This window comes from Artibeus jamaicensis, unplaced genomic scaffold (assembly GCF_021234435.1).
Source record: "Artibeus jamaicensis isolate MK-2021 breed Jamaican fruit bat unplaced genomic scaffold, CSHL_Jam_final contig_588, whole genome shotgun sequence".
NCBI classification, from domain to species: domain Eukaryota; kingdom Metazoa; phylum Chordata; class Mammalia; order Chiroptera; family Phyllostomidae; genus Artibeus; species Artibeus jamaicensis.
In genome coordinates, this window is record NW_026521895.1 from 1,579,113 (window position 1) to 1,601,491 (window position 22,379).

At 38.5% G+C, this 22,379-nt stretch overlaps 1 protein-coding gene across 5 annotated transcripts in view; it reads right to left on the reverse strand.

The window, feature by feature from the left end:
* AKAP6 (A-kinase anchoring protein 6) overlaps window positions 1-22,379 on the reverse strand; it is a 485,646-nt gene that overhangs the window by 133,711 nt on the left and 329,556 nt on the right. For all 5 annotated transcript variants that reach the window (XM_053670522.1, XM_053670524.1, XM_053670523.1 and 2 more), the window contains exon 8: window positions 6,143-6,291. In XM_053670522.1, the coding sequence (XP_053526497.1) occupies window positions 6,143-6,291 (149 nt within the window). The remainder of the gene's footprint in view (window positions 1-6,142; window positions 6,292-22,379) is intronic.

Below are 22,379 nucleotides of genomic sequence, written 5' to 3' on the forward strand. Positions count from 1 at the left end.
TATAGATTACTTTGGGTAATATGGACATTTTAACAATATTAATCTCTCCAATCCATGAGCATGAAATATCTTTTCATTTATATGTGATTTCTTCAATGTATTTCATTAATGCCTTGTAGTTTTTAATATACAGGTCTTTAATCTCTGTTTAAAGAGATTTGTCCCTAGGTTTTTCTTAATGATGCAATTGTTAATGATATTATTTTCTTTATTTTTCTGATAGTGTATAGAAACAACAGAGTTTTGTGTACTGATTTTGCATTCTGCAACCTTAGTGAATCTGTTTATTAGTTCTGAAAGTTTTTTTGAAGTCTTGAGGGTTTCCTGTATATAATATTCCATCTGCAAAGAGTGACGATTTTATTTTTTATTTTCCAACTCAGATGCCTTTTATTTCTTTTTCTTCACCAATTGCTTGCCTGGGACTTTTTACACTGTATTAAATAGAAGTGACTAAAGTGGGCATTCTTATTCCTGATATCAGAGGAAAAAAAGCTTTTAGCTTTTACCCCATTGAGTGAGATGTTAGCTGTGGGCTTATCATATATAACCTTTGTAATGTTGAAGGATGTTCCCTCTGTGCCTGCTTTGTTGAGACTTTTATCATAAATGAATGCTACAGTTTGTCAAATGCTTTTCTGCATCTTTTTAATATGCTTGTATGGTTTCTAGTCTTCATTTTGTTGATGTTGTGCACCACATCAACTGCTCTGTGAAGGTTGAACTATCCTTACATCCCTGGAAAGAATCTAGCTTGATCATGGTCTATGGTCCCTTTAATATACTGTTGAATTTGGTTTGTTAATATTTTGTTGAGGCTTTTGCATGTTCATTAGAGATATTTGCCTCTACTTTTCTTGTTGTGTCCTTGTCTGTGTTTGGTATCAGGGTAATGCTGGCCTCATAAGATGAGTTTGGAAGAGTTCCCTCCTCTCCTATTTTTTTGAAAGAGTTTGAAAAGAATTGGTATTAATTCTTCTTTGAATGTCAGCTAGAATTCACCAGTGAAGCCATCTGGGAAAGTTTTTGATTACTCATTCAATGTCCTTAGTAGTAATCAGTCTGTCAGATTTTCTGTATTTTAAGCATTCTTAAACATGCTTTTATGTCTGCCTGAACATGGGGAATAGACTACCAAAATGTAAGCTCCTACATCTCTCAGCCTCTGCCACCCATAGTCACCATACTCCCCTGGTTTTTGGTTGAGGAGCCCAAAACATTCTTAAGCTTCAGACTTGCTTCCTGGGCACTTTCACTTGGATGTTCCACAGACGATCAAGAGAACTATACCTCCCCCTTCTGTTCCTCCCCTACACTTCCCACCTCAATAAATAATGTGTCCATCTGACAGAGAGCACAAGCCTGAAACCTTCTTAAATGTTGGTGACCAAGGTCTGTCAGTTCGACTTCCTCCTTTCAGTGTCTATCACTGCCATCTTAGTTCAGGTCCTATTTCTCACCTGGATGACTAGAATTACCTGTTAACTAAGCACTGTCTAGTCTTGTCCTTGCCACTCTATTCTCCGTACTGGTGCTAGAATGTTGTTTACAAACTGTCAGTCTAGTCATGCTGGACATATTTTGTGGTTCCCCCTGTTTGCATATACTGTTTTCTCTGCAAGAAATATTCTCACTGTCACTTCTGACCCTGAGCCATTCTTCATCAGACCTCTCCTGGAAGGCTTTCCTGATTTACATATATCTGTCACCCTTTGTCTCCCATTGTCTCTACCTCCCCAGGCACTACAACAACCTGAACTTAATAATAGCTCAATAAATATTAAATGTTGAATGACACCAAAGTCATTTGAATCCAAACCTTCCTATTTTCTTTCTCCCCCTTGAACCAGCAAATGGAGCATCATTCTACTCATTCAATATTTATTGATTCTTTTAGGCTTTAGCTTCTAATTCAGTCTCCAGATTTTCCATTACTTTCTACTTTCTTTTAAATGATTTTTATTTTTTCAACTATAATCGACATACAGTATTATATTAGTTTCAGGTGTATAACTCAGTGATTGGACATTATATAACTTACTAAGTTATCACCCCAATAAATCTAGCACCCATCTGACATCATACATAGTTACTATAATATTATTGACTATATTTCCTATGTGGCACTTTATATCCCCATGACTATTCTGTAACTACCAATTGGTACTCCTTAGTTCCTTTTCCATTAATTTCTAACTTAAAATCTCCAACACCAAAGCAGTGTTTCTCAGACAGCATCAGAAGCATCTGGAGGACTTGTTAAACTAAGATTGCTGGACCCCCAGACTTTCCCATTTAGTAATGTTGGAGTGGGCCCACAATTGGCATCCCTAACAAATTCTCAGGAGATGTTGCTCCTACTGGTCCAGAGTCGATATTTTGAAAACCACTCGAGCAATGGTTCATAGCTGGAAGTAGACAATTAGAACAATCAATCTTGGTCCACTCCTACCTTCTACATCAGAATTTTCACTGGGGAGGGGAGGGCAGGCATATTTTAGCCTACATGCTCCACAAGTGATCCTGATACACTACCCTGGTTAAGAACCATGAATTCAACGAGCAACTCCAGGATCTGGACTTCCCCTTCTTTCCAACGATATTTTTCACACCCCCTCCAACTTTCTACCCTATTTTCCAGACATAGGGAACAGCAGGCAATCTGATGATTCCAGACCTGTGCTTATTTTTTCTCTGAACCCCAGATTACTTTGACTAATTCACACACCTAGCAGTTGCCAGCCACCACACCTGATTCAGAGTACAGTGTGGTAAAAGACACAGCCCAGTCTCATGGAGGACAACCCATCTGCTCTGTACTCCCCTATCACCCTATGCTTCCCTTCTCTCTCACTGCACAGACAAATACTGGTTCAATGCTGCACCCCCTTGCTAGACTGTAAATTTCATGAAGGCAGAGACTGTGGTATGTTTTTGTAGATGCTCAATAAATGTTTGTTCAGATTCCATTGAAAAGCTCTGCTCCTGACCTTGTCTTCTTTCAAAAATTATCCCGAGCTCTCCCTGCGCTGTCTTTTCCTGACCTGCTCCAACTCACTCTCGTCACAGGCACGATTGAGTTCTGCCTTCCGTGAGCTCCGTGCCTTAACTCCATGAAGATTTTTAACTCCGCATTTGTGATCTTTTACTCCATGTTGTTTACAGGTCTGTCTCCTCCTACCAAACTGTAAGCCTCTCAAGATAAGGTACCATTTTATTTTTGCCTTTTAATATCTGTACTTTATATAAGATATACATACACTACTTGTCAAAGTAATCATTGAAGTTACTTTTTTTTTTCACGTAAGCCTACTTTGCAATGTTTTTGACCAAACTTTCTTGTGGCTTTAATGAAATCTTCTTAAGATTCTTCCACTTCTCCATTGTAGGAAGATACCACAATTTAAGTTTCATGGAGTATGGAGTATGCAGAATATGGAATTTAAGGAAAAATGTTTATCAAGGGTCTGAGTAAAATCCTTCAGAGAGAGGACAAAGTGTCTTCATGGATTGTCCACTGCATTTTGACCCGGGTTCTGAGTTAGGGTCTGGCTCCATCTCACACCATCATCCTGGACAAGCTGGTCTCCCAGCCTTTTGGCCCTCCAGTTCCATCATTTAGAAGCTGAACAAAAAACATGGTTTGTAATCTACACTAAGTCTTGACAACAAGTTGGGTGCTATTTAATGAATTAAACAAAACAACCTCTTTGAAATACATTCAGAAAAATGAAATCAGACAACCTTATAGTAGAAACAGGTATTGGGAAAAAAGATATATTTTATACCTTCCAAATATATAAAACATAAGTCTTCTTAACAAACTCTGTTCAGAGAATCATGCCATGAACATAGTAAGTCTTCAATAAATATTTATGGAATGAAAGAAATAACGAAATCTCTAAATGCTTTCATTTAAATAGACAGGAATCAAAAAGGCACCTATCTGCTCTCATATCTAAGTAAGATGGGATGATGCCCAAGTCACTGAGCCACATCAGTCAGAGTGATTTCTAAGTCATATTTTTGTTCTGTAAAATTCTTAGAAATTTAAGATCACTATTCTATCTAGCACCTGAGTCTTCCCTGGAGTAGTCTTTAAGTTTTTCAATACGTACTCTTTTAGCATGCATGTAGACATGGGAATGGAATAAAAATATAAGAATTGTATCACCAACTTAATTTTCACTTTAGTAGATTGTATATCTGCATATGGAATGAAGACCGTAGAAAGCCCACACTATTCCCACACTTGCTTATCAGAAATAATGATCAGTCAATGCTATAAAAGAAACAGTGAAATAGAGTTTGTGTGTCATTAGAGCAGATAATTTTACAAGACAATGTCCTTAAGGCTTCAGAATTAAGGATTTGACTGTGGGAGCAAAGAGTTTCGGGGGCAAGACGCCCCAGATAACCTCACCCACATGCATTTCTCACACAATGCTTTTCTGTATGTAAACAGAAAACAGAAAAGAGTATATGGGTTTTTGTCCTTACTATTAAATAGCTGCTTTTTCTTCGGCACACTCTTAAATTTCTGCACAATGCACAGCCTTCAGTACCCCAAGGAGCATAAACAAAAGATATCAGGCAAGTTCACCTACTCCCACTTCACTGAACAATGCTTGTTGTTAACTAAGCAATTCCCAGGGCAGATTTATGATTTGTGGGGCCCAGAGTGAGTACTCAGGTTGGGTCCTTGGAATCTGAGGTCAGAAGCATGTGATGCCTGTTCAGTTTCCAGGGCTTTTAGAAAACATGAAAATGTGACCTAAAGTTTGTGCTTATGTGTACACCGGGGACCACTTAGGCATCTAGAGAAATTAAAGCACATGAAGGGCCTCAGAACAGCTTATTGTTCATGCTCCAAGTCTTAACCTTTTCTTTCTTATTTGCTCCTATGCTTTTCTTATTGTGGATAAATGTCTATTGAATTACATAAGAGGAATCAAACATACATATAGCATGTCTATGGATTAAAAAATCCTGATATAGCAACAACAAATTATATAGACAAGTAAAATTAAAAATGTATTTCCTATTTTCTAAACAGAATTATGACTCTGATCCTTTTTCCTGTATTCTTAGACACTGGACTATATGGCGAAACAGAATTTGTAATCAGTGTACTTAATTTATTCTAAAACTTATATGGGGATTAAAGTTCATTAAAAACTGTAAGTACTTAAAAGATAAAATGCAAGCAAGTACATGAAAAGCCTTTTTTTCTGCCTGTCTTTTCAGAGAATATTTTAGCTGGAGGTGTACCTCATAGGGTAATAAGATGCTATTAATATGTAGCATCTTATTAAGACTGGGGAACAGTTTCTCCCCTTTGTTGCTTGGTCAAGTATAAAAATAAAACAGGTTACCGTTTTCATATTTAATGAGAATAATCATTATTAAGTCATTAAAACCATGAAATAATTAAATTGTATTACTACCATTTTACTGTTCAATATTCACCTACTAAATATTGAAATTATGCCAGAAAAGACAAAAAATAAAAAAAACATATATATAATATTTGTATAACTCTAAATTCATTTGGAAATATCTGACTATATGACAATTAGATGAGTAGTTAGAATAATATAAATATAGTCATATGTCTCAGGCTGAATGAGGTTGTTGATGGGTCACTGAAGTGGCTGGGTCCTTTCACATGCCCTGGACAATCTAATGCTAGTCTATCACTCTAATTGACTTTATATGTGAAGCAAACAGGCTAGTCTTTAAACAATTATTACATGTCTGCATTTTTCAGGAAAATTATATTCTACCATATAAATGGTTAAGTTTAAAAAGAGGGAAATACACTGAAAAATAAATTCATAAAGAAAAACAACCAATACTATAGGCACAATACAGTCACACACACATGTGCAAAATAACAAGGCTGTGTTTAAATAAATCATAACAAAGTTAGGAAGTTCTGGGTTAGGTGACAGAGGCTGATAGAATCCACAGTCTCTGATTCTAGCACGAATAAAAAAGAACATAAATGCCTACCTAGCCTATTGAGTTTCTTCTTGTCTGTTAGCTAGGGAAGAAATGCCTTCCTAACGCCTACCAGTGGAAAATCATTGAAAAAGTAGAGATTAGTGAGAATAAAACAACAAAAAGAATAGTTCCCTACCCATTGCCTCCCACTGAATGAACTTTTGACATATCAGCAAACTCTTCTTTCCTCTTGCTGCTGCTGGTGTACTGCTCACTGTACAGCTTCAGGGACATCTGCTCCACAGCATCCCTTTGAGCTTCCAGGTAGCATAGTTGAACCTCAGCCTGGAGAGAGAAACAAAGAGGAATTGCTGCTTTAATCCAGAAGGAATGCATTTCAAGTGAGGTGTAACAACTCAAAGAATGGGGATTGTTCATATCATTATACTGCTCCTTTTGGGGCTGGATTTAATGGGATCAGCTGGGCATATTACAGAATTATAGTTTCGATCTGAATCTTATAAGTTCCTCCTTAAAATATGACCTGAATAAATGAACTCTCAGAAGACTCAGTAAATATCACAAAATATCCCTGAGATCATAATACTGTATGATGAGACTTTACATAAAAATTCTGTGAAATTCCTTAATAATATTCTTCCTCATATTGCCACATATGCAACATTTATTTTTTTAAAGATCCCCCCCCCAAACCCACGCATTTGCATGGACACATTCGGAATGCTTCTCATTATCTTCCCAGAGGAGAATAAAAAAGCCTAGCACTAATTCTAATGCCTCTTCAATAGTGACGACAGACTTCCTTTATTAAATTTTTTCCTGTTCTCCATATTATTGTCTTAATAATTTTAAAACGGAGGGAATGGTGGTTTTGCTTATGTGCAGGTTTGAATTGTTAAATCTTTCATAGTTACTCGGGGCTCCCTGAAGTAAGGGAGAGGTAGTAAGTTCACCATGCTGTTTTCTATCAAACCAAGGACAAAAGAATGCTGAATAATATTTGGCATGAAACTGCATTAAATAGATGCTTTATTTATTGCAGCTGTTGTGATCTCTGTGGCTTCTGAGTCCCCAGTATATCAGATGAGACCAGGAATAAAGTGTTCTCAGCGGCACGCCTGCCTGTGCACGGTGAAGGGGAGGGGGAAATGTTGAGCTCATGTGCACTGCAGACCAGAGGAACTCATTTTCTTTTGGCACACTTTATTAAATCCAAGAACATCCATTACCATTTCTGAAAAGCCTTAAAACTGCTACTTTTTAATATTTTAATTACATATTCTCCTAAGAAAAACAGTTCTGGGTCAGCTCTTGGATAGTTGCCAGAATTCTGTAACATGTGAGAAACACAGAGACAGACCCCAACCTTTGCCTCTTCCTGGCCAGAGCCAACCACAGCCTTTTGCCTGGTCTCCAGTTTTATAGGCTCAACCCGGTCGGGGGTGGGAGGATGGAGAGCATTAGAGAGTGGCAGCTTCTTAAAAGAGCAAATCAGGACTCTGGAAAGGAAATGGGTATTTTACAAAATACGAGATTTCAAACCATCCTACATGTCCTGTGTTGTTGCTTTCTACAAACGGCTAATTATTCATGTTCTGGATTGCCAAGGAAGAAGTTTTAAAAAATGCTAAAATTACTATATTCACATAATTGAAGTTTCAGAAATCAGTTTAAAAGCTGTATATTTGTCCGTGTGAACTTTTCTTGACCAAAGTAATTGGCGTGAACGAGAATAGACTCAACTGGATTAAGATTATGTCCAACGCTTTAAACAAAGGATACTGTTTCATGGAGCTTATTCAGTCTGGGGTGTGGCTGGCGGGAAGGCACAAAGGTTAGCATCCTTACTAAGGGTGTCACAGAGGAGGTTTGGAGCCTGTTAATAGCATCACAGAAGAGTCTCAACCAGGAGATATGCAGATACCATACAACTTGGAGGAATAATACCCACAGACCTAAGAATTTATAATGGGAGGGAGTCAATGATTTAAAAAATAACAAAATATATCTTTCAAGAAAGCATACAATATTTTATGTGATTATATAAATATGAGTTAACTGAAAGATATTGAAAAATAGACAAAGAACTTAAAAATAGTGTTCCCGAAGGCCATCTCCCCATCATTCTTCCCCTCCTCAAAGCTATAGGAATAATGAGGTCATCCCACACCAAGAATGCTACTGGAAACCCCATTAGAATAATGTACCTGCACCATAAGGTGCCAAGGGGCATGTTTCATCCCTAGAGTTTCCTATTAGTTTTTAACCATCCTATGGCAAAAAGCTGGACCACTGCTTGTTCAAGGTGATCTCACAGATGTGTGCCACTGGTCACGAAAAGGATCATAAAGAGGGACATTGACGTAATGCAGACTCATCACTACTACAAAAATATAGTTGGGGTTTATCACTTTTAGATACTAGGCCATTTCTATGTGGAAAGAGAACACCTCTCACATAGCAGGGATACACAGAAAGGCCTTCAGAGAACAATGCTGAAAGCAACTCAAAAATGATTGAAACGTTGTAATCTAAGACTTTTATTGCACAATATCTCACAGGCATTTGACATAAAAAACTTCCCTGCACTAACTAGGAGATGAATTAGGTGGCCCAAGTCTTTTATATCCATCTCCATTTCTATCTCTGCTTTCAATGATTCATTCCTAAGGGTGATGATAAAAATAGAACCAAAGTAGATCCTTCTGCTAAGGTTGAATGGCTTTGCCAGTCTAAATCTCTTTGCCAACTGTCATAATTTTTTTCATACTATATCTTAGTCCAAAGATAAAATCTGAGGTGAAATATTTGAAGAACATACAGTCCTTATAAAAAAAGTAACACTAAATCTCTGATTAAAAGAATTTTATGTATTAGCAGTTATGATAACAGTGGGCACTTTTAAAAGTGAATATATTTTACAAATGGAAGCTTAGCCTGATTGAATAATATTACTAATGTGAACCAGTAAGACTGAGTAACTTAACCCATTAAGGAAAAATAAAGAGAATAAGAGGGAACAGATTCAGTGACAGAAGTGCCTCATGTTTCCTGGTTGCTGCCATCAGTGGGAATAGGAGTATGACAAGAGCCATACTACAGCAAATGGAACAAATGAGCTGGATTTGATTCAGTCTTTTGGTTTTAGGTATTGGTGGGATACCCAAAATGAGATATTCAGCAAGCAAGTAGAAATATTAAGACTGAAATAGAAACCTAGAGGAAACAGTTGACATTGGGAGATGAAGTGAGACTATCATGGACGAGAACGGATGATGAGAAGAGAAAAAGGATCAGTCCTCACTTATTTTGATCTTGGCCTGCGTTCCTGCTGGGCTGACCTCATGGAAGGATACTCCGCTGCTCTCCCCCCACCCTTCTCCACCATTCCCAAACCCATTTTAGAGATGGTTCATTGACTAATCTTTTTGAATCACATCTGAGATCATTGATTGTTGTTTAAGGCCTTAATTCTGGACTGCTTTTTATTTATACTATCTTCTATGGCTTTCAATGCCGTTAGTACAGTAATGGCTTCTAATCCTCTCCTCTGAGCTCCACACTTAAATACCTAACCAACCACCTGACATTGCTACTTGGACTTACTTTGGGTGTAGCTGTTCAAAACAGAACTCTCCATTGGCATCCTCCCTGCATCCTCACAGACTTTCTCTACTTAGGCCTCTCCTTCTAAATGACTGGCACTATCTGTTGCTCGGGTCAGAAACCTGAAAGTCACCCTTGACGCCTCATCTTCTTCATGTACAGCAGCCAATGACTCCCTCAAATCTGTTGAATTCTCTTTCAAGATGTCTGTCCAGTATGTCCACCCCTCCGCATCTGCATTGCTGCCAGCCTGACCCAAGCCTTCACCATCTCTCCCCTGCAGAATAGCAATTACCTTCTAACACACATTTGCCTCACCCATTCCTGCCCCTCCAGTCTCTTCCCTTACAGTGGCTAGAGAGGTCTTTCTAAAACATCGGTTGGTTTCACACTGCAGTCAGACCTAGGAACAAACTTCTCCCATGACCCATGAGATTATATTCCTGCCTACCTCAGCAGACCATAGTTCTCCCTCTCAGACCTACTTATCTCACTTCTGATCACCATGCCCCCATCATCCTTGCCTCCTTTCAGCTATTTAAACAGATCTTTCCTGTCTAAGGAACTTTGCACATGATGCTGCCTTCTCTGGAATATTCTCTCGCTAATGTCTTCTCATCCTTCATCTCTCAGCTGAAATGTTACTTCTCAGGAAGGCCTTTCCTGACCACCCTATCAAAAGTAGATGTACTCTGTTTTTGGCTATTTTGGAACAATGGTAATTTCCTCAACAGCACATAACACAATTAAAAATTTTTTTGGTATTTGCTGGCCTACACTTTTTCTGTCTGTGCAGACTCAAAGCTCTGTAAAGAAACTGTGTTCTCTAGGTCTCCTTTGCCATTTTATATTCCCAGCACATTGGCAATATCTGGAACATACAGGGCTCAGTAAATAACTGTTGGATGAACGAACTGTACATTCATACATCTATCTATTTGTTACTCATATGTTCACTGAGCCTTTATCATGTGTCAAGAACTCTACCAGTGACTGTGGGTATAAATTGGAACAAAACATAATCTCTCCTTTCAAGGGATCGCAGTTTAGTGGAGGAAAGAGCTGTGGTAACAGATAACTACAGGTGTGCCAAGTGAAATGATTGTAGGGGAGAATGGAATTAAAACAAATAGTTGCTTGGAGCTGAGGAATGAGCAGTAAAAAGTTATTAGAGGTGACATTTAAGCCAGATCTGGGAATATGGGTACAACATTGTTTAGGTGAATAAGTAGATGAATATTTTTATAAGCAGAGTAACTCCTTTGGTCATAAGACCAGAGTCATGAAAGGATGCTACATGTTCACAGAATGGTGGCAGGAGCTTTGGGGCAATTGGATGGAGGCTAAAGTGAAGGGGATAGACTGTGGAGGATGTCATGTTGGGAAATCTGGACGTTCTCCAACAATGTGCCAACAGAAAATGTCACTGTTTCCATGGTGGCCTTCATCTTCTTCCATCTCACCTTTTCTATCATGTCAACACAGTTATCTGATGGACTAGTCCAAATAAGTTCATAAAGCTCCTACCTCCTGGCATGTGATGAGAACATCACTTTGAGAAGGAAATCAAGTTTCTGTCAGGCCAAAAGCCCAGGGTCTTAAACAAGGGGAATGCCTACGAGATTTTAACTCATACCTCTAGTAAACCTATAACATAATGTATGGACTCAACTATGTCCCCTCCCATTTGTATGTCCTAGCCCTAACCCCCAGTGTGACTGTATTTGGAGACAGGGTCTCTAAGAAGGCAATTACTGTTAACTGAGGTGACAAGGGTTGGGCCGTAATCCAACAAGAATGGTAGCTTTCTGAGAAGATGAAGAGGGGGCACACAAGAAAAGGCCATCAGAGGACACAGTGAGAAGGTGGTCACTTACAAGCAAGAAACTACACCTGACAATATCTTGATCTGGAGCTTACAGCCTCCAGAACTGTAAGATATAAACTTCTGTTGTTTAAGTCACCCAGCATGTGGTATTTTGTTATTGCCATTCCAGCAAACTAATACACAGTAAAGTTAGAAACACGGCCTTTTCATCAAGTTTTAATACAACTGCTTTGCTGCTGTCCTTTTAGCTGAGGTTTAATGCAACTGCTTTGCTGCTTATCATTAATAACATGTTTCCTCTTCATTTTGTATGCACCTAGAACCCAAATCACCAGAGATACACCTCTTCAAATTTAGATTACAAATTAATAATTTAGTCAGAACACAAGACACGGTGTTCTAAAACATTTTATTTAAATTTGGCTTGGTATGTGGTGATCCAAATTCAATGATCTTTGGAGCCTGAATAATTACTCAGCCATTTACTTCCCTCTAATATTGTGTCTAATAGCAAAATAGTTGTGGGGAGTAAATTTTAGTCGTTCTAACAATCTTTAAGGATTAAACACATAATCACTTTTGTAATCACATGCAAATATATGCCTTATCTTATAAAACACTGATTTAGTTTAGACATATCAATTGTTTCATTATAACTGCATGTCTCAGCATCCTTTGTTAAGTATCCTGATAATGTTAGTTATTTTATTATTTATATTAATTATATTTTATTGATTATGCTATTACAGTTTTCCTGATTTTACCCCCTTTATCTCCCTCCAATCAGCACCCCCACTACCTCAGGCAATCCCCCCACCATTGTTCATGTCCATGGGTCATGCATATAAGTTCTGTGGCTACTCTGTCTCCAGTACTACACTTTATATTCCCAAGGCTATTCTGTAACTACCCATTTGTACTTCTTAACCCCCTCACCTCATCACCCATCCCCCCATACCTCCCTCTTATTTGGAAACCATCAAACACACTCTACATCCATGATTCTGTCTCTGTTTTTGTTTGCTTAGCTTGTTTTTTAGATTCAATTATTGATACATATGTATTTATTCCCACTTTATTGTTCATAGTTTTGGTCTTCTTCTTTTTCTTAAATAAATCCCTTTAACATTTTATATAATAATGACTTGGTGATGATGAACTCCTTTAGTTTTTTTCTTGTCTGAGCAGCTCTTCATTTGCCCTTCAATAATAAATGATAGTTTTGCTGGAAGAGCAATCTTGGCTGTAGGTCTTTTCTTTTCATGACTTTGAATATTTCTTGCCAATCCCTTCTGCCTGCAAAGTTTCTTTAGAGAAATCAGCTGATGGTCTTATGGGATCCTCCTCTCTGTGAGTACTAACTCCTTTTCTCCTTCTGCCTGTAAGATTCTCACTTTATCTTTAACCTTTGGCATTTTAATTATGTTGTATCTTGAAGTGGGCCTCTTTGCATCCATCTTGTTTGGGACTCTGTATTTCCTGGACTTGTATGCTTATTCCTTTGCTGAATAGGGAAGTTTTCTTTCATTATTTTTTCAAATAGATTTCCAATTTCTTGCTCTTTCTTTTTTCCTTCTAGCACCCTAATCATGTGAATGTTGGAACACTTGAAGTTGTCCCACAGGCTGCTGATACTAACCTTGTTTTTTTTGGATTCTTTTTTCTTCTTGTTCTGATTGTTTTATGCTTCCTTATGTCCCAAAGCGCTGATTTGATTCTCTTGATTCTCAGCTTCATCCACTCTATTGTTGTTTACCTGTAAATCGTCCTTTATTTCAATTACTGTATCCTTCCTTTCTGACTGAATCTTTTTTATGCAGCTGAGGTCCTCACTATGTTCTGTGAGCATCCTTATAACGAGTGTTTTGAATTCTGCATCTGATAAAGAGCTTTTCTACATTTCTTTTAGCTCTTTTTCTGGAGTTTTGATCTGTCTTTCATTTGGGCCATGTTTCTTCAGGCAGCCTCCTTGTGTTTATTTCTATGTATTAGGTAGAGCAACTTTGACAGCGTGTCTTGGTAACATGGCTTAAGGTAGTAGGTGTCCTGTAGGCTCCAGTGGCACAACCTCCCCTATCACCCAAGCTGGGTACTTTAGGTACACCCCTCTTGTGGGCTGAGTACACCTTCCTTTTGTAGTTGAGCCTTGAATGCTGTTGGCAGGTTAATGGGAGATATTTGCCCCGGCTAGTCCGCTGCAGGGACTGTCTGTGACTACTGATCACCAACCTCTGCCCTCTATGAAGGATCAGCTGTGCAGGGACAGAGTGGTGGTGCTCTGACATGGTCTGTAGCTGCCCACTGGTTGCACAAGCTCTGGGGTTTCCTGGGTGATGCAGGCCAAGATCAGCCCCGACCTGTGTTTTGCCCAGGGCCACCCTGCCTGAGCTATAAAGCAATCTGAGATGGCTGCTACTTGTGCTGGGGTTGGAGATTCCCAGGTGAAGCCTAGCTGTGACTGTGGGCTGCCTACTGCTAGCACTGGGTCTGGGGCTCATTGAGGCCAACTGTTGCTTGTTTGAGAAGATTTAGGAATTTGTGAAGCATAAGCCAAGACCAGCCATTTTTATGGAAAAGTAGCTTGGGTGGGTCCATAAGATGAGTGGGGCAGAGTCTCTTCTCAGAGCTGGGCAAACAGTGTTAGCCAGGTTGTTGGAGTCTCATGTATGGCACCCACCTGCCAGCTTTGTGGCTCTGTTCGGGGAGGGTCAAAATAGAGACAATGGCCTCTTGATGCTCAGCACTTCAGTCTCTGCCTATATGCCACTGGTGCCTTTCAAGCTGCTATCCCAGTGCTGGAGCTCAGAAGGAGTGAGTCTGAGTAGGTGAATCTGTGTGTGGGTTCTTCAAGAGGAACTGTTTGGGGGTCCAGAATTTTCTTCCACCATTTCAATGCCTGCTGGGTTTGGCATCCAGAAGTTGTGGGGACTTACCTTCCTGGCACTGGAACCCTGGGCTGTGGGGCCTGCTATGGGGCTGGGACCCCTCACTTCCAAGCTACCCCTCCTGAATTTTTATCCACCACATGTGGTTGTGGGACAAACCCACTCCACATCTCTGCCCTTCCTATCTCTCTAAATGGATTTGGTTTCTTTAATTCTGTAGCTGTCAGACTTCCATTTACTCAGTTTCTGACAGTAATGAGTGATGGTTGTTCTATATTTTAGTTGTAATTTCGATGTGGTTGCATGAAGAGGCAAGACATGTCTGTCTTTGCTTCCATCTTGAGCCAAAGTTTTAATGTTATTCGTTCCTAATTCATGCCTTTGGAGGTCTGCCTGGTCACTCACACTCACACTGTTCTTCCTAGCTCCCTACCACATCCAGGTCCCTCCTATGTGCATCCGGGTCCGGGTTCTCTGCCTTCCCCTCTGTTTCAGCAGAAATTTGCCATATTTCTAAGATCAATCCCTGCCATTAGCCCCCCAAAATGATTTTTCTTGGTAAGAAATAAAAGAATCTCTAGATGCCAATTGACTCCAATCTATCCTGTAAAGTCCCATTTCTCTGTTCTCTGTTATGACAAAATCGTTTTTACACGCTTTATGTAGACTCACTATGTCCAATTCCTTTTATTTTCTCTTGAACACATTCCAGGCAGGCTTTTGTCCACATGCCCTATGCCAGCACTCAGTCCTCAGGCTTCAACCTGAATGGCCAGCTCCAGCAGGGCTAGTAGACCCTGTTTAGGGACGCGTGGTCTGGTTGGCAGGACAGCTCAGTCCCTAGCCACCCCGGATGCTGAAATGTCGTCTTCTCATTCAGGTGTTCTCTGATCTTCTACTTAAAATTTCAGCTCACCCCGCCCACAGCAATCCCTGTCCTCCCTCATGCATATTCACCATTTCTAGCCCAAATTTATTTTGTATCGTCTAATATCTGCTCTGCCCCATGGATGGGAAGCCCCAGGAGGACAGGGACTTTTGTCCATGTGTTCATTGCTAAGTCCTCAGCACCCAGCACAGCACATGGTATGTGACAGCCAGTCTACAAATTGTCTGAATAAATTTGACTGAGTTGAGAAATCTGAAGTGGTTTAAAATATACAAAGGAATAAAACAGGTCATCTGAAGTCTCAGTTTGATTTTTAAAAACATTGGCTTCATTTTTCCCTAAAAAGAAGATTATTTTTTTAACAGAGATAAAAATTATTTTTAAAAAAGGAAGGAAAAAAGTAAAGCTTCTTAATTAAAGAATCTTTTGGTAATATTTTGTTCAACTAACAGTAATCTTACATGTTGCGTATCATGGTAGAAACTAACCCCGATGGTCATACACATACAGAATGAAAACTTCATCTCTTGTCTTCACGTGGTAATCTTCAAAATCCATACCGAAACAAAGTTTTAGGTCTTCTGGATAGGAGTTTGTTTTAGCTTAACAAAATCTGATTTCCTATAAAAACAAAATGTTGTTTGGGCATTTGGAGAAGACATTAACAATGCCACAGTTTGTCTTTCTTTTTAATTATGAAACTGAACCTAGAAAGGAGTGTTTGTCTTAAAAGTTAAGGATATTTATACTTTAGGAAATATTTTAACATAACTTATTTGGAAGAGTCCACACTGACTCAGGACAGTCATGGGGACCCTGCAATGTACTAGATGAGAACTGTACTTTTTCTGGTTATAATTTTGTCACTGGGAAATAATTTTCTACTTTTACCACAAAATCTTTTTTTCCTACCTTTGATGCAGTATCTCTAAATGCATGCCTTTTCTCTTCTTCCTTAAACAGATATTTCATATGCCTCCTCTCTTCCCTCTCCATCGTACCCCTCTTACAACTGGCCCAGATTGTTTACTTCTAGAAACACCTTCAGGTCTCAAGGCCCTGACAAGCCTCCCAGAGTTGATTAGAATCTACACTTGGAAATCTCCATTCTTTTACTTGGCAGAGTTCCCACACTCACTCCAGGATTTAGAGTTGTCACCTTTATAGTCTTGGACTGTTTCCCTCTAAAACCCTGGCTATTTTGTACATTTTTACCTTTGTCATCATTGCTAGTGGTTCATAATTTCTTGAAATAACTCACCTTAGAAAGTGAATTTAAACTGTATTTCCTTTGTCCAGAAAAGAACCATCTAAAGACATTTATTCACATATCCATGATTAGCTACATTCTGGCTAAATACAAGTAACATTTGGTATTATAATGAATGAGAATCTCAAATTCTTCAGTCCAAAGCTTTCTTTTCCTACAGAGCTGTAGTAGGACTAGAGCACAACATGTTTCTTTAGAGTAAAGTTGATCAAGGTTCTTCATTTATTCATTTGACAAGTTTATGTTGAGAATCTTTTAAGTGTAAAACATCAAGCAAGATACACACCTGGGTCAGACGTGGTGCCTGCCTTCAGGGAACATATAATCTAGAATTGCTGAAAAGTTATATGAAATAATGGGAGCTAAAATATCCATTCATGAATAAGGCCAGGCCCTGAAAGGTGTGGCTGAGAGGGCTGGGCATGGTCCTACAAATTGAAAGGTTGTTTGTCTGATTTCTGGTCAGGGCACATGCCTGGGCTGGGGGCCAGGTCCCTGGTTGAGGGCAGGCCAAAGGCAACTGATTGATGTTTCTCTTGTACGTTGATGTTGATATTTTTCTCCCTCTCTCCCTCCCTTCCCCACTCTCTAAAAATAAATAAATATTTTTTTAAAAAGAACCAATATTATACTTCAAAAATGTTGCCAAAGAAAGTTTGTTACACTCTTTATCGTTGGGTAAGAGAGTTATAAAAGTATTTAAAAACATAAATATTTTCCCATTGTTAAAAATTAAATACATGCCAAAAATTTAACAAGAATCACAAACTTATTTCAATATTATATTCAGCAAAGACTAGTATATACTAGTCTCATATACTAATCTTTGTACATTAGTATACGAAACTTCTACACATACACTGGCAGCTGCAAAAAAACTAGCCTTAGGTTCTGAAGGTTTATTTATATTTATATTCATGGATAACTAGCTCAGGAAAACTGTAAAAGGTAACATATTTAAGTAAAAAATACTATATTTATATCTTTAGGAGGTCATCTTTATTCCCATTGATTTGATGCTGTTTGCAAACTAATAAGAACATTCACTGTTATGTTTAGAAAACTTGCTTTTAAAACTGTCTTTAATTACATTTGTTAAATAGTAAGCATTTTTACACACAGCAGGAAAATTAACATAAATGCTATTTTCATGATTTATTCTACATTTATTTAGCTGTAAATGAAAATGTCCTCTTCCCCTATTTTAATAGACAGATGAGACATTCCCTAACACCACCACCAACACACCCACCTAACGAACATAGAGAACAACTATATCACACAGCTGCATTGGTGGGGAGCCTCGTCCACCGCTTCCCTCCTTGTCTTTGTAATGCAAGTAGTTAAAATCATTAAAAATTCAGCATTTTATGTCATGAGCTACAGTGGGAAGAGAGATGATTACACTGTGTGGACTGGAGGGGACGATTAGCATCGATGTGTTTCCATTACTGCTTCCTTAGCAAATCTCTACGCAGTGACACAGACATCAAGTCTGTGCTGATATTCTATGGCCGTGTCCTTATTCCCCTCTTCCAAATTTCACTATAGCAAATCCTTATTTATTTTCTGGCAGAAACAAAATATTAAAGATGTATAATGTGAAGATACAATCTTAGCTCCTGGTGCCCGCAGGACTGGCAGTTCCTTCCCAAGTCCAATCACGCTGGCAAATGCCGCTATGAACTCTAGGACTATAACGTGTGCTCCAGTTCCTTTGAAATTCTATAAAATAGTCGTCCTTAGATGGTGATGGAAAGGAAGGAATGAAACGGGAACAACAAGAATTACTTTACATACTAATAATAACAATTTAGTTATCAAAACAGAACTGAACAAGTGTGTCTTTGTACTGTTCTTTTACAAATTTAGCCTCCTAGGGTTCTGGTCATCGGGGCCTACGGTTCAGGAATGCATGGTAGCACTCAGCTCGGTGCCTATATCCTCATTTCAAAGAGAATCACTCAGAGCCACGTCCATCCTGTCAAAAATCTCCACTTTGAGCTGCTAATGTAGAATAAAAATCAATATAAATTTTGATCATTTGATGAATATTTACTTCTTCCTTCAGTGTTTGGGGATTTAGAATTGAAAAGTGCTGAATCAAGTCATTTCACTTTTTTGTGTTTGTGCCAACACCAATTTACTACCCTCCAGAAAGTTCCTGAACAAGATGTCTCAGGTGGCATGCATGTTGGTTTTTCCTGTCAATCATGAGAGTGTGTCAGTAGGGAGCTGTAATCATTTCCCTTTCATACTCTCAGTGTTCCAAAAAGGAATATTTTGATTACTTCCCTGGAAAAGGTAAACTTTCTCATTTATACACACTTATGATAAGACTGGGTGTCTATTGTTTTTGGCATTCGACGGAGGCTAAATTGATATGATCTATTAAAAGTTAAACACTTTATCTTCCTCTCCAAGGGAAGTATACACAGACACACACACACACAAATTTAAAAAATAAATAAATAAATAAATAAGAGGTTACATATAAATTCCTCTATAGCAACATTCGGTATCGCCCCCAAGACAAAGAGCTTTATAGGAGCTGCCATTTTTCTCCATAAGTTTTTTGTATACATTTAATAAAAACAAACAAGAAAATATCAACTAATTGCTCTAATCAGCAGTGACTTCATAATAAAAAATACTGCATTTTTTATTACAAATGAAAATAACATGTACTACAGACAAATGACGCCAAAAGATCTTGGAAATTGAAATGTGAGTCTTACGTAAGGCTAGTTATACGAGTGAAGCAGCATGCCACCATTTTTATTATGATACTTTGATATATATCAAATGACACAAGAGTGTTATTCTTGCAGAATGTTCCCATAGTGATTTTTAAAAACATGGTCTTTCCCAATTTAAGAACGACTAATCGCAAGCACCAAAGAGGTAGGGTATCTCATTTGAACCACCCCCCCCCAGAAAAATCTCACATAACACATAGCGGCAGAAGACTCAATATGAAAGAGACATTTTTGTTGGTTCCTTATAAATTAAGTAAAAATGGCAGCAGCTGCCTTTCCCAAAGATGATACAGCCCTGGACAATCACTAGATATTATGTAGACAGATGTTTTAAATAAAATAAGTATTTAGATTGCTAGATACCTTGCTAGATATGAAGGCAATTATAGGATGTCTTTGTTAAATTACATTTTTCATTTTTGTGTTGGGAAAAAAAGAACTGTCCTGGAAACAGTACCGACAGGAAATGATCCTATATCTAAAACAGCTGGAGACTGTAACTAATATAAATTTACTTGAGAATAAAAATGCCGTGTGCCTCTGGAGACATGCAGTAACATGCCGTAAAAACAGATGAGAACATAAAAGCATTTAAAAGGAGGGAAATACATTTTATCTAGATATTATACTGAGATGTGATTCACTGATAAATAAGAAATATTTAAAGATGAAGAATGAAATTCAGAAGAGTCATTTTAAAAGTTATGATAGATATTTATTTAAAATCAAGTTTGTAGGATATATCAAAATGCTTTTCTAGGAAAAAACCCTTTGCTTTTCAACACATTGATTATTAATCAGTTTACTAAAGTCATAATAAAAGTATAAAGACAGATAATTGTGTTTAATTGGGAAATTCTAATAGAAGCAGAAGATGCTTACAATGAGTGTGGCAAGGGCCCCAAATGTTAGATAAGAATATCCCAGTGACTCTCAAAGCCATACCTAGTAGCCTCCACACAAAAGCTCCCACTACCTTGTGCACCATCCCCACCCTCACCCTTGCCAACTGTCGAATTAGAAAGATGTCTGATATACTAATTCATACCAAATATTCACAGGCATTAACATCTTAACCTGGTACCTGTCTCCAAGCTCATGAATTTCAATCTTATTCACTTAAATATTGAAATGCATGAATCTACAAGATCTGTTTTTAAAAGGCTATGGGTGAAAATCTGTTTTTACAGCAGGGGTGAGGAGAGCCAATTCTTAAATGTCACCTCGCTCGTCTATTCCTAAGACCCATCCTGGCTTGGCTTCTAGGGGTCAAAGACAAAAGGAGATTATGTGAAGCTGGAATTTACTATGGGGCCCCAATCTGCACAGACAGAAGATCACAAAGCTTCAGAAGTTAGCTCATCATCTGGAAAGGAGTCCCAACAAGGAAGAAAGTAGAATGAGAATAAAGGTGGAATGGAAGAGCAAGGACAAAAAGCAAGTGTGTATTGTAAGTGTGAAGAGCAGTTATCACAATAGTGCCAACAGAACCCAACCTGAAATGTTCTTAAACAAAATTCTGACTTAAATAAACTTCTTTGGGAGGTCAAAAGCGCAATATCTTCAAAAATGAAACTCTAGAACCCATACTAAAATTCATATATTTGCTATAGACTGAATGTTCGTGTCCTCCCCAAATTCGTATATTGAAACCCAACCCCCAGTGTGATGGTATTAGGAGGTAAGGCCTTTGGAAAATGATTAGGTCAGAAAGGTGGAGCCCACATAAATGGGATTAGTGTCCTTACAAAACGGACCCCCTTTGGAGCTCTTTCACCCTTCTGCCACGTGAGGACACCATGAACCAGGAAGCAGGCCATCACCAGACATGGGATCTGTCAGCATCTTGACCTCCTACTTCCCAGCCTTCAGAGCTGTGAGAAATAGATTTTTGGGTTTTTTTAAAAGACTTTGTTTATTTTCTTTTTAGACAGAGGGGAAGGAAGGAAGGAAGAGAGGCAGAGAAACATTAATGTGTGGTTGCTTCTAGAATGTCCCCTACCCGGGATCTGACCAAAACCCAAGCATGGGCTCTGACTGGGAATTGAACCGGCAACCCTTTGGTTCATAGGCTGGCACTCAATCCACTGAGCCACACCAGCCAGGGAAAATTTCTGTTGTTTATAAGCCACCCAATCTATGGTATTCTGTTATAGCAGCCCAAGCAGACTAAGACAATGTCCAGTAACACTCCTCTCCTTTCTAAAAGTTCACCAAATACTAAAAGAAACTACTGAGGCTATTTTCTGGTAGATCCCTGACAGAGCCACATACAAACACACACATACACACACACTCTTCGACAAAACTCTGCAACAGTAATTCCCATGTATTCAGATGAATTTTAGCGAGTTCAGGATGGTATGGATGTAGACATCATGTACTCATAGCATCTCTATGACCACCTAGATTTATCATCACTGCTGCTTAGAGCTTATAAAGTTTGGCTTGTTGCTTAGTTTGTTCCTGAAAATGCTCAGTAGCTCACTGCTATCATATGTGGAGGAGACTTTTAAAATGTACAAATGCACATTTGTTTTCCTCTTTGATGGCTTCATCCCTACACATCAGGCATACTGCTATTCTAAGTACGCAATAGATTAAACACAATTATATACTTCTGCTTTCTCCTCACTTCTGCTTACCTCAGTTTTATCTTTTTCTATTTGTTATTTTAGTAACAGAGTAAAAACCATGAATTAGTTCTGTCTCCTAAGCCAAAACACTAATATATGAAAGCATCCCTAAACTTCACTCTCCAAAGCAGACACATTCCACCAGATTGCTCCACTATTATTTTATATTTTCATTGTTCTATATACCCCCTTATTGACAACACACTGGAAAGTATTAGATACTATGCTCACAATCTCTTTAAAGGACAGATCTGACCTCAGCTTTAACCAGTGTGTTGTAGACATATGTTCCCTTGGGTACCAGAGACTTCAGGGGCCTGCCTTGTCTGGCCTTTACTGACCATCACTACTCCTGAGTTGTTCTCACCTGTCCATATACCTTCTTACTACACTAGGCTTTTTTCAATCCCTTGAATGAACCTAGCTCCTTCCCACCTTGGACAGGCTGTTCCCTATGACTGGTATATTCCTTCTTTCTTCCTCACATGGTTATCACCTTCATATCCTTTAGGTCTTATACCCCCAAAACTTGAAAACAT